This window comes from Teleopsis dalmanni, chromosome X (assembly GCF_002237135.1).
Source record: "Teleopsis dalmanni isolate 2A chromosome X, ASM223713v2, whole genome shotgun sequence".
In the NCBI taxonomy this organism is placed as follows: Eukaryota; Metazoa; Arthropoda; class Insecta; order Diptera; family Diopsidae; genus Teleopsis; species Teleopsis dalmanni.
The window spans coordinates 3,242,658-3,258,735 of NC_051848.1; the positions used below are offsets into that span (position 1 = coordinate 3,242,658).

Sequence of the window (16,078 nt, forward strand, 5' to 3'; positions counted from 1 at the left end):
TTAAGCAGAAGTAATGCATAATACTATAACATAAAAAACACATGTGTATACCATATATATTACTAACATATGAGTTCTGCCTTTTCATAATACTTTTTGCTATTTTAATATGTGGATGCAACAGACTTATAGCTCTTTAAATTAAATAATATTTAACACGTATTTAAAACATTAAGCTTCTCTGAGGGATACGCCAAGTGATTCTGGGACGACCTCCTCTCCTTACTCCTTGTGTGTTCCATTCCATAACTGCGTGGGCAATTGCATCTGTCGGCTTACTTAGCGTGTGACCGAGCCATACATATTTCCGTTTCTGAATTTCCTTCCCTATTGGCTTTTGTTTGGCGCGCCGTCATAGCTCTTCCTTGGAGACTCTTGCAGGCCACAATATGTACAAAATACGTTGCAAGCTTCTATTAACGAAGATTTGTAAGCTCTGAGCCGTTGCCCTCGTTAGCGACTATGTTTCGCACCCATATAATAATCTCAATTTTATACAGGCGTTAAATAGTCTGATTTTAGTTTCGGAATGGTGCTGTATTCCACACCCATTACCAATGTGTTACCTTATACATCAACCTTGATCCACCTTGTACATCTAAAAGTATCAAGTGTCTAATATTAAAATAAGCACATTGTGTCATTCCATATATTACAGCTTATCATCAGTAAAAACGAAATGCCTATTAAATTATCTAAATTCGACGGGAGGGATTCAAGGTATACTATTTTATATTAGGGGATCTTGTGATGAATATGGTAACAAAACAGCAGAGTATTGCTAATTGATGTACATAGAAGTTTTTTGATGGCCTGTCAATGCAACCATCCAACCAACCATCATATTGTTTGATGTACGACTTACCTGATTAATAATTCCTTTATCTTACGATCTTTGAGTTCTTTAATATTTGAATTCTCAGTCATTTAAGTTCAAAAACTGTTTCCTGCACTCTTCCTTTTTATTATAACGTCACTTCGTCTACCTGTGTCACGCCCATGATTTCTGGTTTAAAAAACTTAGTTTTCTAGGTATAAGCTTCTCGATCAAATCTCTGCCCTTTTATTACTGCATTGAAGTTTCCACATTGCTGTGAAATCTTCTCCATTCCTAAGAGGTAATTTTAGTGGGTTAAAATTCCACACTGTGGCTTTTGATACTTTAGACTTAACGCAAAGAAAAAAAAATTATTTTGACGTTCTTCTCCAAGATTTCATTAAAATTTTAAAAATACTTTATTCTTATTGCAATACTTTTTTATTTACTTTTTTTGATAATAGATACATTTACATGTTAAAAAAATAGGGTTTTTTCGAAAAATAGTGAACTACAACAACAAAAATTTGTTTTTATATTATTTTAATTAATTGAATTTTTGACTGACCATACAGCTGTTTCGAGTATTGTCAAATACCCACCATCAGTGGTCTTGGAAATAATTTTTGTATTTAATTATTCATAAATAATTTTTGAGACTGCACGTATCAGGAATCGAACTCGTGTCCCGCCAAATTAGAAGCTCAGAGTCAGTGCACCTTAACCAACTGAGCCATTTAAAAATATAAACTTTTACATTATAATATATTTTTAAAGCAATTTGAAATAATATCAACTTAAATTGATAAGACCTGCTTTGAAGTAAAATATGCAGATCTCTTATTTTCCAAAAGTAACAATACAATTAGCAGGCAAACTGCATATAAATCATCTAAATCTCTAAGGTATCTGCGACTAACTCTACACCAACTCACAACCTTAAAAAAATAATAGTTAATTTAACAAGAAAAAACAAAAAAATTATAATCACCTTGCTACCCTACATAATTCGAAAAAGTTAGGGTGTTAAGTTTCTACCCACGGAGGGTGTTATAGCACTGCAACCATTTGTCATTTTTGCTTAACCTCTTTTGCTTGATGTGAAATACTTGTATCTCAACAATATAATTTTTTCTCTTATCATTTTATTTGTAAATATTTCATTAATTTTTTTCTTCACTGTAAACTTTGCATAATTTCTATTTCGTATTCCACTCTTATTTAGAGGGTCCTAAATCGCTAGGGAAATTTTTGGTTAGATTCGGTTCACGGGAAGAGGAACTGTCAGCACTGCTTCAGTGCACGAGTATATGAAAAATGAGTTAAACACACTTTCACCTCAAATAAAATATATTATGAAATATATAATTTTTTATTGTTTTTATATTATATGAGATAATATTTCATAATCGTGAACATTCGTATATATATAGTATAATATAACTGTGTACGAGTATATTATTATGTTGAAGCTATTTGAGTCAGTGCACTTGAGCACTTTTACTCTTTATTAACTCGAGGTATCATCAAAACCCCACTTTACGCCTTGACTGGATTATTGTTTATCACTTCATCAGACTAAGCAATAATTGACGTCAGATTTGCATACCGCCCAGAGGAACCTGTAACCATTCTGAGCTTCGACAACGCGGTGTTGGTAAGTCTGTCAGTTTTCGTAAATAATTTCAAGGCTCTATTCTTTATGAGGATGTCCTTGAAAAGTCTTTTCAGAGCCTGGCTTTGTGCAATTTCTAGCTGGCGAATAGTAGTGTGAGTATATTTCTGTAATTATGTTTACAGTATGACGGCAATTAAACAGGGCTAGCAAATTAAAAGAGTTTAACTAACCACTCCTAGTAGATTGTAAAGTAGAAGGAGAGCGAGAAACTTCAGGGGGCAATGAAGATGATATAAGATGACCTTAGTTTAGCTTGAACATTATTCTTTGTCAATAGTGGACTCTATATCTCTAGCGAGTAGGAAGTATAGAACCGGTCAGATTACATCACGAGTAATCTACTTTAACTTAAACATCATCCAAGAAACGGTATTACACTATTGAAATCACCTATTCTACTTAACGTCGTCTTAACAACCAGTAAGATTGTATCAACCTTGTAACGAGTCAGATCACATCACGAGCAAAAGCCTATATTCTACATAATACCCGAGACACGGTAATACGCTCCTGAAATTTTCTGCAATTTTGCTGATGTGATCAACGGATCATACATTTTACGTTAGAAGAAGTTAAAGTGTAAAGCAATAGCTGTTAAACAGATGCATTAATGACCTTTGATAACAGATTTTTAATAAAGACATTTGCATGACAAAGTCAAGAACAAAGTTTTCAACAAAGTCAAGAAGACATTGAAGATGACTCAAATTCTGCACATCTTAACACATTCATCAATGATGAAAACGCAAAAAACAGATTGTGTTTGATAATGTTTTTTTTTTACAGTGGGTGGAAAGCATCAAACGCCACTGTGTAAGACAGTAACTTACTAAAACCACCTTTTAAAAATGAATGTAAAAGCTTCACTCCAGTAATTATGGGAAGAGATGTGGTCAAGAGACTTAATAGCTAGAGGTCTAGGTATATCTAAGCATGTATATAGCACAGGTAGAACGGGAGTAAGTAAATGGGGGAGAGGTTATTCTGATAGACTCTGTAACCAGGGTAACAGTAGAGTGAGATGAAGGAGGCATTAGAATGTCTACAATCGAAGTGTAGCATAGGTTATAGGGCGAGAGGGGGATTTGGGTGTTTCAACCACATTGGTTACACGAGGTAGTTAGAGAAGCTGCTTGAGACGTCGGAGGAATGTTAGGATAGTTAAAGAAATAGGAATAGTCATGTAAGACTTAATAAAAACAATTTGTGTAGATTACTTCTTTCACAGCACGATTATGGAAGAATGATGCAAGAAGTTTTTAATGAAAAATATTAGGATGGTAAATTGGGAAAAAATGGGACATAATTTCTAAGTCAATTCATAACATAATTTTTTTATAATTTTCTTAATATATAAAAATATATTAAAAAAATTATGGAATGTTAAATGAATTAGAAGCGTTTATACAACTTTAGAATCACATACGAGATATAGTTATTTATATATCTACTTTTTTTAATCGAATAATATTTCTGTGATCTTGTTATATAGTTAAAATTGGATTCCTTATCCATACAATTTTTTTAATTATTCACAGATTCCTTCAATGCACAAAATTTAAAAATTTTGAAACAAAACACCCTGTATATTTCACTTATGTAAGGATGTACATATAAATAGCATAATAAAATTGAAATATTCATTGATTGTATTTTTCCATAAGCTTCGATAATAAATGAAGCAACATTTCACTCCTTTTTATATGTTTATATCCTAACTTCCATGTCGGAAACTATAAGAGAAATGTTCAAACGTTGAATATTTTATGCACTGCAGATGACAGTGAAAGGAGGAGGCAACTCCTCGGTAGTAAATAACGTTCCGAAGAGCAAACTGACAATAGAAAAACACTTACAGTTTGCATTGAATTATTAAAATTGATAACTATTGTTACCTTCACCTCAAGGAATCATTAGTTTTCTTCACCTTTTTTGTTCAAAAAATTTCAGTGATTTTGTATAGCTGCCAATGAAGGATTTCTAAATTCTTATTGAAACTATTTTGCTTACTGTAGTTGTTACTTTACCCACGATTTTGATGCAGAAGAAAAAAATCAGTGCTAAGTGTATAGTTGTAAAGCAATGCATTTCCATGGATACCTCCATTTCACCGCAGATAGGTTGAAATTAAATTTGAAACTTAATTTTTAAATGAATTAGCTTCAAGTCATCGTCGCACAGTGTGACAAAACACAAAATTAGGCGGTCATAATTCGATATTTTCGGAACCAGTAAAGATATTGATATGAAATTTTCCTAAAATATAGTTTTTGAGTTGATCTTTCTTTTAAATCTAATTTGAGCCCAATCGGCCTACCGGAACTACCCGAAATTTTTGCCCAAACATGGGGATTTTACCGTGGTCCCAAGATTACTTAAAAACTATGATAGGTAGAAAGCTGAATTTTGGTGTCCGGAAAACTTACGTTATTATCTAGATTTCAACATTTTTTTAAGATTTTCCGCCCACTGCCACACCCACCCCCATACAAAATTTTCATATTAAATCGTTTATTATGGTTCAAAAAACTTTTTGCACTTATTGGACTATATATATACCTGACGTACATAGCAACACAACTTCATGCAAAAAATGGGCGTGATCCGCCCATTAGTTCCTAAGTTATTTGCAGTTTTATGCAATTTTAGCGAAATTACGATTTCTCAAAAATTGAACCAACTTTAAACCTTTATAGCTTTTTTACTATTTATTCAAAAATGATCATTTTTGATTTTTTTGGAAGCTTAGGATATTGTTATTCATTACGTGTAAAAAATATTTCAATTTTAATTATCAAAAAAATTTTATTAGCGAAATTGCACAAAAAGTCAGCATTTTTTTCATGGCCATTTTCACTTCTATCTGCGATACCCAAAAAATGTATCCGAGTTTTTTCATGAAATTTTTCCTACTAATAGCCAAATAGTTACACTTTACAACAAATAAAAAATTGGCCTGCACACTCTATGTTTTACACCTATTTCAGGCCTCAGAATCCAGCGAAAAATTACGAAAAATATTACCTTCAATAAACCCCATTTATTTCAACAAAAAATTCAATAAGTAATAACAAAAAGACATTTAAAATTTTATAAATATTTAATTTATTTATATTTCAAATTTCAACTAAATCGGTTGAAGAATAACGAAGTTATAACACATTATGTTCAGACGCCTGACCGGAAGTGTTCATATTTCAAATACGCATTACTTGCTTGTGTAAAATTGAATAACTGTACATTCAAGGTTAAATACTGTGATCATACTTCCGGTCAGGCGTCTGAACATAATGTGTTATAACTTCGTTATTTTTCAATCGATTTAGTTGAAATTTGAAATATAAATAAATTAAATATTTATAAAATTTTAAATGTCTTTTTGTTATTACTTATTGAATTTTTTGTTGAAATAAATGGGGTTTATTGAAGGTAATATTTTTCGTAATTTTTCGCTGGATTCTGAGGCCTGAAATAGGTGTAAAACATAGAGTGCGCAGGCCAATTTTTTATTTGTTGTAAAGTGTAACTATTTGGCTATTAGTAGGAAAAATTTCATGAAAAAACTCGGATACATTTTTTGGGTATCGCAGATAGAAGTGAAAATGGCCATGAAAAAAATGCTGACTTTTTGTGCAATTTCGCTAATAAAATTTTTTTGATAATTAAAATTGAAATATTTTTTACACGTAATGAATAACAATATCCTAAGCTTCAAAAAAAATCAAAAATGATCATTTTTGAATAAATAGTAAAAAAGCTATAAAGGTTTAAAGTTGGTTCAATTTTTGAGAAATCGTAATTTCGCTAAAATTGCATAAAACTGCAAATAACTTAGGAACTAATGGGCGGATCACGCCCATTTTTTGCATGGAGTTGTGTTGCTATGTACGTCAGGTATATATATAGTCCAATAAGTGCAAAAAGTTTTTTGAACCATAATAAACGATTTAATATGAAAATTTTGTATGGGGGGTGGGTGTGGCAGTGGGCGGAAAACCATAAAAAATTTTTGAATATAGATAATAATGTAAGTTTTCCGGACACCAAAATTCAGCTTTCTACCTATCATAGTTTTTAAGTAATCTTGGGACCACGGTAAAATCCCCATGTTTGGACAAAAATTTCGGGTAGTTCCGGTAGGCCGATTGGGCTCAAATTAGATTTAAAAGAAAGATCAACTCAAAAACTATATTTTAGGAAAATTTCATATCAATATCTTTACTGGTTCCGAAAATATCGAATTATGACCGCCTAATTTTGTGTTTTGTCACACTGTGCGTCGTTCTTAGTAAACTTAGAACTTGTAAGTATGAATTTGTAATATGAATGAATATAAATATCTGAATAAAGAACTAACTGACTAGTATAGGATGGTAACTTATTTTTTATCTCATATAATTGTGCTGCATCGGTATTCCACAATCGTATAACCTTTATAATCGTATATGTACACATATGTATATGATTAATCCAATCTTTGAAAAATGTTTCATGACCACAGCTTTTGGAGCGACTACCGACATTCTTTATAAATCATTTTTAAAAGAGAAATAATCATGAGGAACTCGAGAGAAAAATTCTTCGGAGCATCCTTGGTCCCTTACGCTTTGACAACGAGTACCACATTAGATAAAACGATTAGCTATATAAGCTATACCATGACATTATTATTATTATTGTTACGGGATGTGACACTGCGACCATCGGTGTTTCAGCCCTATTGTGTCAATAAAAAGTAGTATGAAACCTACTTTACAGAGTTTTATTGCCTCTTCCGTAAGAATATACATTCCTAGGAGTCTATTTCATATGTGCATTAGCGCAGAGCAATGACATTTAAATAGTCAAGTGCGTTAGAATTCAGCAATTGTTCCGGCTAAAAAGGTGTTTGATTGGGTTCCTATTCATAGAAAACAGGATAGAGAACATCCGCAAATTCGGTGAAAGGAGATTGAAGCACTCGGTGCTAGCAATTGGCAATAGCAAGCAACCACTCTTTGAGCTGGCTGGAAGAAGCAACTAAACGTGATCGAGGACAACTTACATCTGTAATGACCTTCTAAGTAAGTAAGTAAGTAAGTAAGTATATTCAATACATAGCAATTAATCACACAGAATTCTATCTATCCTATCTCATAAGCGCTAAGTCGTCAGTATGAAAATTGCAAAAAGTAATAAAGGTAACCTAATTTACTTTATTCTAGCAAATAAACACAAAACAGATCACGTCAAATATCGAAACCAAGGCCAAGAAAAGTGCTACTAAAGTGCATATGTATTAAAATAACTTTTTCAAAATAGTGCTTGAGCAGCGACTTTATACAAGGTTATCTATTTAGTGATTCAAGAAAATAACATAAATGAAATACACACAAGATTGAAATTTAAAAAAGGTTTCAACACATATAAAATAATACAACCTCAATATAATGTACTCCAAAAAACATCTTTACAATGTTTGTCTTCTTCTTTTTCGATGACTTGTCAAAACATAACTGGGAATAATGGATGTACGGTTTCAAAGTACCGAAAGTATAAAGATAGTTTACATTATCACAATCTTTCGCTTAAACCCATAAAAAATAAATTCAGCAGTGATCTTAGTGTTCAAATTATATCACTAAGACTATAAATAGTAACAAAACCAAAGTAGTATGTTTTGTAAAGTTGTCTTTCTGAACCATGCCTACAGTCTTACTCAAAAAAAAAACTCATATCGGTATTCATAAAGCTATAGCGATTATAACCAGCAGCATTAGCAGTTTGTGTCATACACCTCCAATGGTCTTGGACGCTATGGTCTTCTGGTTTCGTGACTTCTTCTGGATGCAATGCCTTTGAAATGCCTTTGAACTGAATAACCCCGCAATTATTTGGTTTGGTGTATGGCATGATATGAAATTTTTGTTTTTGTCTTATCAGTTTTACTTTAAGCTAAATTATTAAAGTTTTTAATAATAATTAAGTTTTTGCGAAAATTGTGGGGAAATTATAAAGTCTATAAAAATTGATTACAGTTACACATAAATCATTTAATTATCTAAATGTGTGTTAATTATGCTCTCAAATAATGAGCAAAAAAAATGAAAGTTATTTATTTAGAGTAATTTTAATATTTTTCCAATTTTTTTTTATTTTTGTAATGCCATTTTCATTTATTTTTTAATGTCAAATAATAAATTTAATTATGTATTTTGATAAGACTTTTATGCGAAAATTTACAAAAATTCAGCAAATATGACGCGCGGCATTTTGTTGCAAAAAAAAAAAAACAAAAGTTCAAAACGACAAATCAAATATATTAAATTAAATTATTATTTCCAATTAATTTAATAATTATAAATTCATATATTAATGACACTTCACAATTAAACAAATGAAATCATATGCATGGGAAAAAAACTTCGTAAAAGGATGAGGTTTGTAATTGAAACAACACCAAAAAATGTATTGAAATATTTAAAAAGTTTAATTAAAAAAAAAAAAATTTTTAATTTAATTTTTATTTTAATAATAATAAAGAAACTAATTTCTATATAAAAAACCTTTAAACATTCGTCTGTTTCGAGATTTGTCAAACACCCATCGTCAATGGTCTTAAGAAATAATTTTTATTGATTTATTAATCACTAAATAATCTTATGAAGCTGGGAATGCCAGTTAAATTAATTTTAAAAAATTACTTTAATTTAAAAAACACTTCGATCTTAAAATTTAGTAGCTTAAGTATGATGTAATGATATATTATTTTTATTAAAATTATTGACGTGAAATCACCTAACAGCCGGTACTGCGACCAGAAGTGTCTTATTGTACCAAACAAATTTGTGATGAATCCTGAAATATAAAAAATTGCAATTATTTAAACTATAACTATATAATTCTTTATCAGTTTGCTTTAAAACAAAATTAACTTCAAATCTTTACTATTTATAAAACCTTAAAGCCAATTTGTCAAGCCTCCATAATATTGTATATCCACCGCTTACTTAGTAAGTGTAACTTATTCAGTAAATTTCATTAACTACACAAAGAGTTTCCGTGCTTACTTAAAAGTAAAGTACTTACTTAAAAGTAAAGTGCTTACTTAAGTACTTACTTAAAAATAAAGTAAGGAAAATTAAATCAAAAATGTCGAATGCAACCTTTAAAAGTAAATGGCCCACGATGGAACCAATATCAATGAGGTCGAATACAAACGTGGACTTATAGCACTCCACACAAATGCAGTATCCTCTTCGAGACCTAAGTTGACTCTCAACAGGCCTCCGCCTGATATCTTCCAGGAAGAACGACATCATCGATCTTTGCGCTCACTCTTTTGAAGTGGTTAAGATTCTTCGTCTAAACCCGGATTGATTTAAACTGCGTTTCCACAGCCTTTATGTTCCTCTTCTTCTTTTTCCCCCCATTCTTACGTCAAATACCATCCATCCATATCTCAACCCATGTATTCTTCTTGTAATTTTTACATATTATCTTCTTTCAGATCCCAGTGGATTACAACAACAACAACTTCGCTTAAATCGACCAACTGCTTAGTATGACGAAATTTTAAAGTTCCGATATTTCGCTCGTACTAAACATTTTTTTATAGATAGCTACTTTAATTAAAAAGATCCGCATTTCAACAAAAATCTTTTAAAATTCTTGGCTAGAATACACGGGCTCAAAGAGGCTTGAAAAGGGACATTTTAAGCTAATAATCAGAAAGTTAGATACCTCAGATTTTGTATTTGTAAGTGACATAGAATCTAAGGTAAATTTGTTTTATATATAATTGATTAAGAGTTTTTTAAATATTTTTACAAATTGAAATTAACTGCATGGAAGTTCTTATGTCAACAATAATTTAACAAAAAAAAATTAATATTAAATAAAAATATTTATAGTTCTTTTGTGATTTGAACTTATGATTGTTAAATTTTACTTACGAAATTAAATTCTTAAACAGAAATGTAATGACTCCAAAAAACTTGATTGAATTTGAATTCCTTGGGTTAATCGTAATTACTTTAATAATTTTTATTATTAATCTTAAGTTTATTTAATGCTTCAAATTTTATAACGAAATAATATATCTCTAATACACTAATAATAATGTTGACGGTAGAGTTATTGACTTTATTTCAGACGTCCATAATATTTTTTCTCTCTCTTTCTGTTTTCCCATTTCTTTATTTCTCTCTATTTCTCTGCTTCTTTCTCTCTCTGCCTCTTTCTCTCTTTTCCTTTGTCTGTCTTTCTTTCCCTAACTTTCTAGTTTCTAGTTCTTTCTCTCTCTTTCTTTTTCTTTTTTTTCTTTGTGTCTTATTTCTTTCTCTATCTTTCTTTCTTTATGATTTTTTCTCAATCTCTACCTCTCTACCTCTCTCACATTTTTTGTCTCTCACTCTCACTTACTCTCTCTTTCTATTTGTCTCTTTCTCTAATGTTTCAATATATATTATCTCTTTTATTATTTCTTTCACGTCCATTATCATCCCGATTAGTATAGTTCTGCTTATAATTGTTGAAATTTTCTGTTGCTATAGTAAATTTAACACAAAAAACTTACTTTTCAACTACAGTGAAACCTACTTTATGCGTTTAGAAGTTATGCTTTATATAATTTTTAATCTAGTTCTCACGTAAAGATACTTTTTCTAATTTTTTTAATTGACTTTAATTATAGAAAGTCAATTTAAAATAATTTTTTTTTTTTTGCATTTTTATTGTTTAATTTTTTAGTTTCGTTTAATTATTCTTTATATACTTTTTCATTATTTTTTTGTTTTTAATTTTTTCCACTTAAAAGCAAAAGCAAAATGTCTTCACTTATATTTACTTCAGATCGGTCGGGATCTTTTTCCACTATCGTTAGCCGAAATCAATCGAGAAGTGTTATTTATGCTTCAAAGCAATCAAAAATCGTGATAGAAGCAATTTTATTCAAAATCAATTTCGCTGTCTACAAAGATCTTATCACTTACAATCAAAAACTGCAGCACTTACAAGAGTTTGACAGCCTGGAATTATACTATACTTTGGAAAAGATTAATTATTCTATTACAACATTAAAAGTTGAAAATTATATGTTACATTATTTCCTCGAAAAAAATGATGCAAAACTGTTATTAGGTTACGATGAAGTGCATAATATGGTCACGCACTATACACTTAGAGGAGCAGTAGGGTCTCCGGTATCGGATAGGCGCAGTTGGGATGACGTATCTATGACTCGTTCGATTTACAGTTCTATGAAAAAACCTGGTGTAGAATATCATTTAACACTTCGCACTAGAACTGAATTAGCAGAAAAGATATGTAACGAGGTGGAACAACAAATAAGCAGTATGCGTAATATAGGTAAGAAGATATTTTAACGCCTACACTGGCAAGACTCCGGCTATATCGTTGTATATGCTCTCATTTTTTAACTAACATATACAAATTTTTTTTTATTTATATTAATATATTAAAAATACTTATTTATTTTCTTATTTATTTATAAGTTTATTATAAACTTGCCAAAAACTTGATAATGTAGATGTTAGTTAATATCAAAGTATAAGTTCTGGGAAATGATTTTATCTTATTTATATGTTTTCTCTTTGATTAAAATCAATATATACTCTATATTAATTTCAGCGTTTCGTGAAATACGGAAATTAAATGCGTGGATTGATGAACTGGATATTACTTACGGTGAACTGGAAGAATCAAGAGAAAATTTGAGAAAACATTTGTTGTCTGTCAATCCAAATTTGAAAGGGTATGAAAGACAAATAGAATTAATCCACTTGTTTAAGTATTTTTGTAAAAATTGGTCTAGCAGAGCAACAAATCTTATCTTAGAAATACGCTTAAACATGACTAAAGTTGCGCAGGCCTGCTTTGAAATGCGCTACGACATACTTAATAAAGCTCCAGTTAACGTCGCCTCCACTCATGTCGATTTTCAATTATTGTCCATTAGTAGGCATGATCTCACAGGTTCGCTATATAAACAAATTGACGTCAATTATAATTTAAAGTTCGTTACTGGCAATGTAAATCGAGCTATGAATTTGGCGAGACAAAATCTGTTGGCCACAAAGCATCAATCAATAATGCGAACCACTAAAATTATAGAAGAAGAACGCGGTAACGCGAAACTAAAACAAGAATTAAATAGAGAAATAAGAGTTTTTAAGAAAGATGTTGAATATATAAATCAATTGAAGAAGCATTTACAACGTTTTCAAGCCCCGAGTGTGGCTGAATATGCAGAGTTAAAGCATGAACTAAATCAGGCCGACAGAGAAGAGAAAATGTATATACGTAAACTTAGCACAGATATGATGAGATTAAGATATTTGGAGAAGAAACTAAAAGAAAAAATCTAAATTGTTAAAAAAAATAAATAAATAATAAAATGTGATAAATTTAATAATTACAGGAAAATGGATTTCTGTTCTTATAGACATTATATACCTTATAATTAATTGTACTGGATGAAAATTGATAGATACCAATGAAAACCAGCTTCGCAAAACACGCAAGTTATTTAGGATTGAAAGTGAGTTCATCAGGATACCAAATAGTTTGAGACATGTGTCTATTCTAAGGGGCTTATGTAAAGATCCCTTTATTTCACACCTGAAAACCTCTTTGACGCTTTAATAAAACAGGCAATGTCTTCAGGCCTATAGTAGTATTATTTGACTGATTTACTCACCTAAGAGCAAGTGTTGTAAAGTAACAAAATACATCATTTATATATTTTCCCTCAAAGTTACACATTATACCTCTGTACTATTAGCTGTCAATCACGGTCACCCATACACTCCAATACACGAAGCCAGTATCTACGAAATATAAGTGCTAGTACAGTACAACGAAAATAGCTGGCACCTAGGTCCTGTATCTCAGTCCAGAATCTCCATCGTCTTTTATAATAGACAAGCCTTACATACAAAGAGGGTGTCAAACACGGCCTGGTGAAATAAGGACGTGCAGTTTAAGATCAGCACTAAAAAATACTAAAATATGTATACTAAAATAAATAGAGTATGCGTCGCTGGTAGAGCATCTCTGTATCGAAAACTTTAACGTCTTTGATAATTATTATTTGTTATAATTTAAGATAACTGTATATAATAAAAAAGCAACTACAAATACAATCATTGAACAAAAGAAGTTGTGCAATCTATAATCATGACCTAGCTTATACTAGTATGCTATTCTACATAGTGTATGAAAACAGATACCTTGAAATCTGTAAACTCTATTGATCGAGGACGTATTATAAAGAATCCACAAGTCTACATAAATTATTGGATACTCAGATGACGCTGATGTCATACTCCGCCCTGTTACTTCTCCTTGACCTGTCTTTTAAAGGAAGGAAGATTACGTAGTTAACATTTTGTCAATGCATTTGCAATTTTCTTACGATGATTAATGGTTTATGTTACTTAATCTCATTTAAATCTGCCAGAATTTCGATAACTTAAGTATCGTTCATCAATAACATTTATCATCAATAGCGTATTATTTACCTAGAGGATTTATTTTCAATTATTCACCGAAGAGATCAATTTTTTTCAAAGTAACTTTTTTTCTAACAAATTATGCTTAATTTTAACGATACCAAATTATTACAAAATTTCCTTCAACTTAAAATTCTATCAAATTAAATCGATAAAAAATACAAAAAAAAAATAAACCGACGTCTGTCTGGACACAAGAATACACAAAAGAGAAGTACATTGCCCACTTGATTCCATATTTACTTTTATTTATATTTATATATATATTTTTCTTGTATAAAAGAAATTTTCCATTTTTAAATAAAATTATCAGACTGACAATGGTTTTTTAAGTTCAATATTATATTTTATATTTTTTTTTTTCATTTAGGTATTGTCATTTTGTTATATTGCTTTTGTTTGTTTACTGAAAGGTTTAATGCCACTTGTTAAAATTTACTGCAAAACATAACTGAGTCCTTTGAAAATTCTTGGACAAGGTAAGGACTGACATTGACAGGCATTGAAACTACACAAAAAAGCACTTGTAAATATTCAGTTAAAAACTATCGGCTGAGCGAATAAAAAGGTTCAATGGAACAATGAGGACGTCAGAATGAAGGTTATTAATCACTAAATACAAATATTGAAAATGTAAAAGTAAATTCATGTTATATTATTCGATTGAATAAGGATTTCATCTCTGAAATTTAGCAAATTTATAATTTTAGATTTACATTTTATTGATTGCTCTTCAAATATTGAAAATAATAAAAATTTTTACAAAATATCCATAATGTTCATATATTTGATCCCCTTATATATAAGGAATTTAGCTTTAACACAATTCATACTAATTTCAATCATCAACTCGCGTGCCTTTCAATAACCAACCATTTATGTCTAAATGCACTACATAAAACATTGAGAGTAGCAGAGAAATCTGTGCTTCTCCACTTATCTCTGCTTAAATCTCTTTTTAGGTCATAAAAAGCTATGGCTGAGATCTTACAGGGGTTGAACTTAATCTTCCACCTGGTGTAATATTCAAAGAGGGTGCTAAGGTGGGCATTCAGGTCGTTGGAGATGCGGGAGGGATTATACGACCGCATGAAGACGAGGCAATCGTCAGCGTGACAAATTTACTTGACGAGGACACGGGGGAGAGGAATATCTGCTGTAAACAGGTCGCGGGACAAAGAACCCAATCGAACTTGAAAGGACTTATTAGAAAGAAATTGGTGGATAACACTACAAAGGGAAACCGAACTGGCAGAGTTTGTGGATCAAGCGTTCGAATCATATAGTGTCGAAGGCTGTTTCAATATCAAGACTTATTGCCACAGTGGGCTACTTGTTGTAAAGGCTAACGCATACCTAGTTTTGACGGTGGTGCATAGTGTGCACTATGGACTTTTGGAAAACTAATTTATTAACATTTACCTTCTCTGTCTTGAACCAATACAGTTTTGTATAGAACCACTGGTCTGAAGGTTAGTTTTTGAACCAAACCAATCTTTCAGATTATTGAACCATTGAACTGAACCAAATTAGAAGAATCGCTTCAGCATGTGGTTTAAATCCATGAAAAAAATAATATATTAGAAGCAGATATTAAGCTGAAATTATTTTTTCCAAACCGTTCGACATGGCGTATGAGAAATTTTTTTTATTTATTTTAAAAACATAAGCTTTAGGCATTTGGTTTTTGGACGAACTAAAATAATTCTTGATAAGCTTTCAAGCTCTCAAAATTTAAGCTTAGCAAAGACCTATTCAATATTGTAAGTTAACGCGATTTTATGGAGAAATCAATTAAATTCTGAGCTTTAAAGTTTTCATAAAGCGATATTTTGAAAAGTTGCCTAAGTAAAATTTTGAATTAATAAATATTTTCCACAATTTTCTATATATAATTGTTTAATTATTTTTTTAACTGAAACTATTTAAACAATTATGATTTGAAATATATTTTTTCGTTTAATTAAATGTTCTATTTATTAATAATTTTTTTTTTTTATTAATATATCTTGTATTAATTATTTTGTACTATGTTAATTAATTTATTATTTATTTTCAGTGTAATTAAAT

At 30.5% G+C, this 16,078-nt stretch overlaps 1 protein-coding gene across 1 annotated transcript; it reads left to right on the forward strand.

The window, feature by feature from the left end:
• Positions 1 to 11,235: 11,235 nt before the first annotated feature.
• LOC119687062 lies at positions 11,236 to 13,776 on the forward strand. The gene is made up of 2 exons (XM_038101234.1): positions 11,236 to 11,843; positions 12,126 to 13,776. Exons 1-2 carry the CDS (start codon positions 11,303 to 11,305, stop codon positions 12,860 to 12,862), a joined length of 1,278 nt encoding a protein of 425 aa, XP_037957162.1. The 5' UTR covers positions 11,236 to 11,302; the 3' UTR covers positions 12,863 to 13,776.
• Positions 13,777 to 16,078: the final 2,302 nt, after the last annotated feature.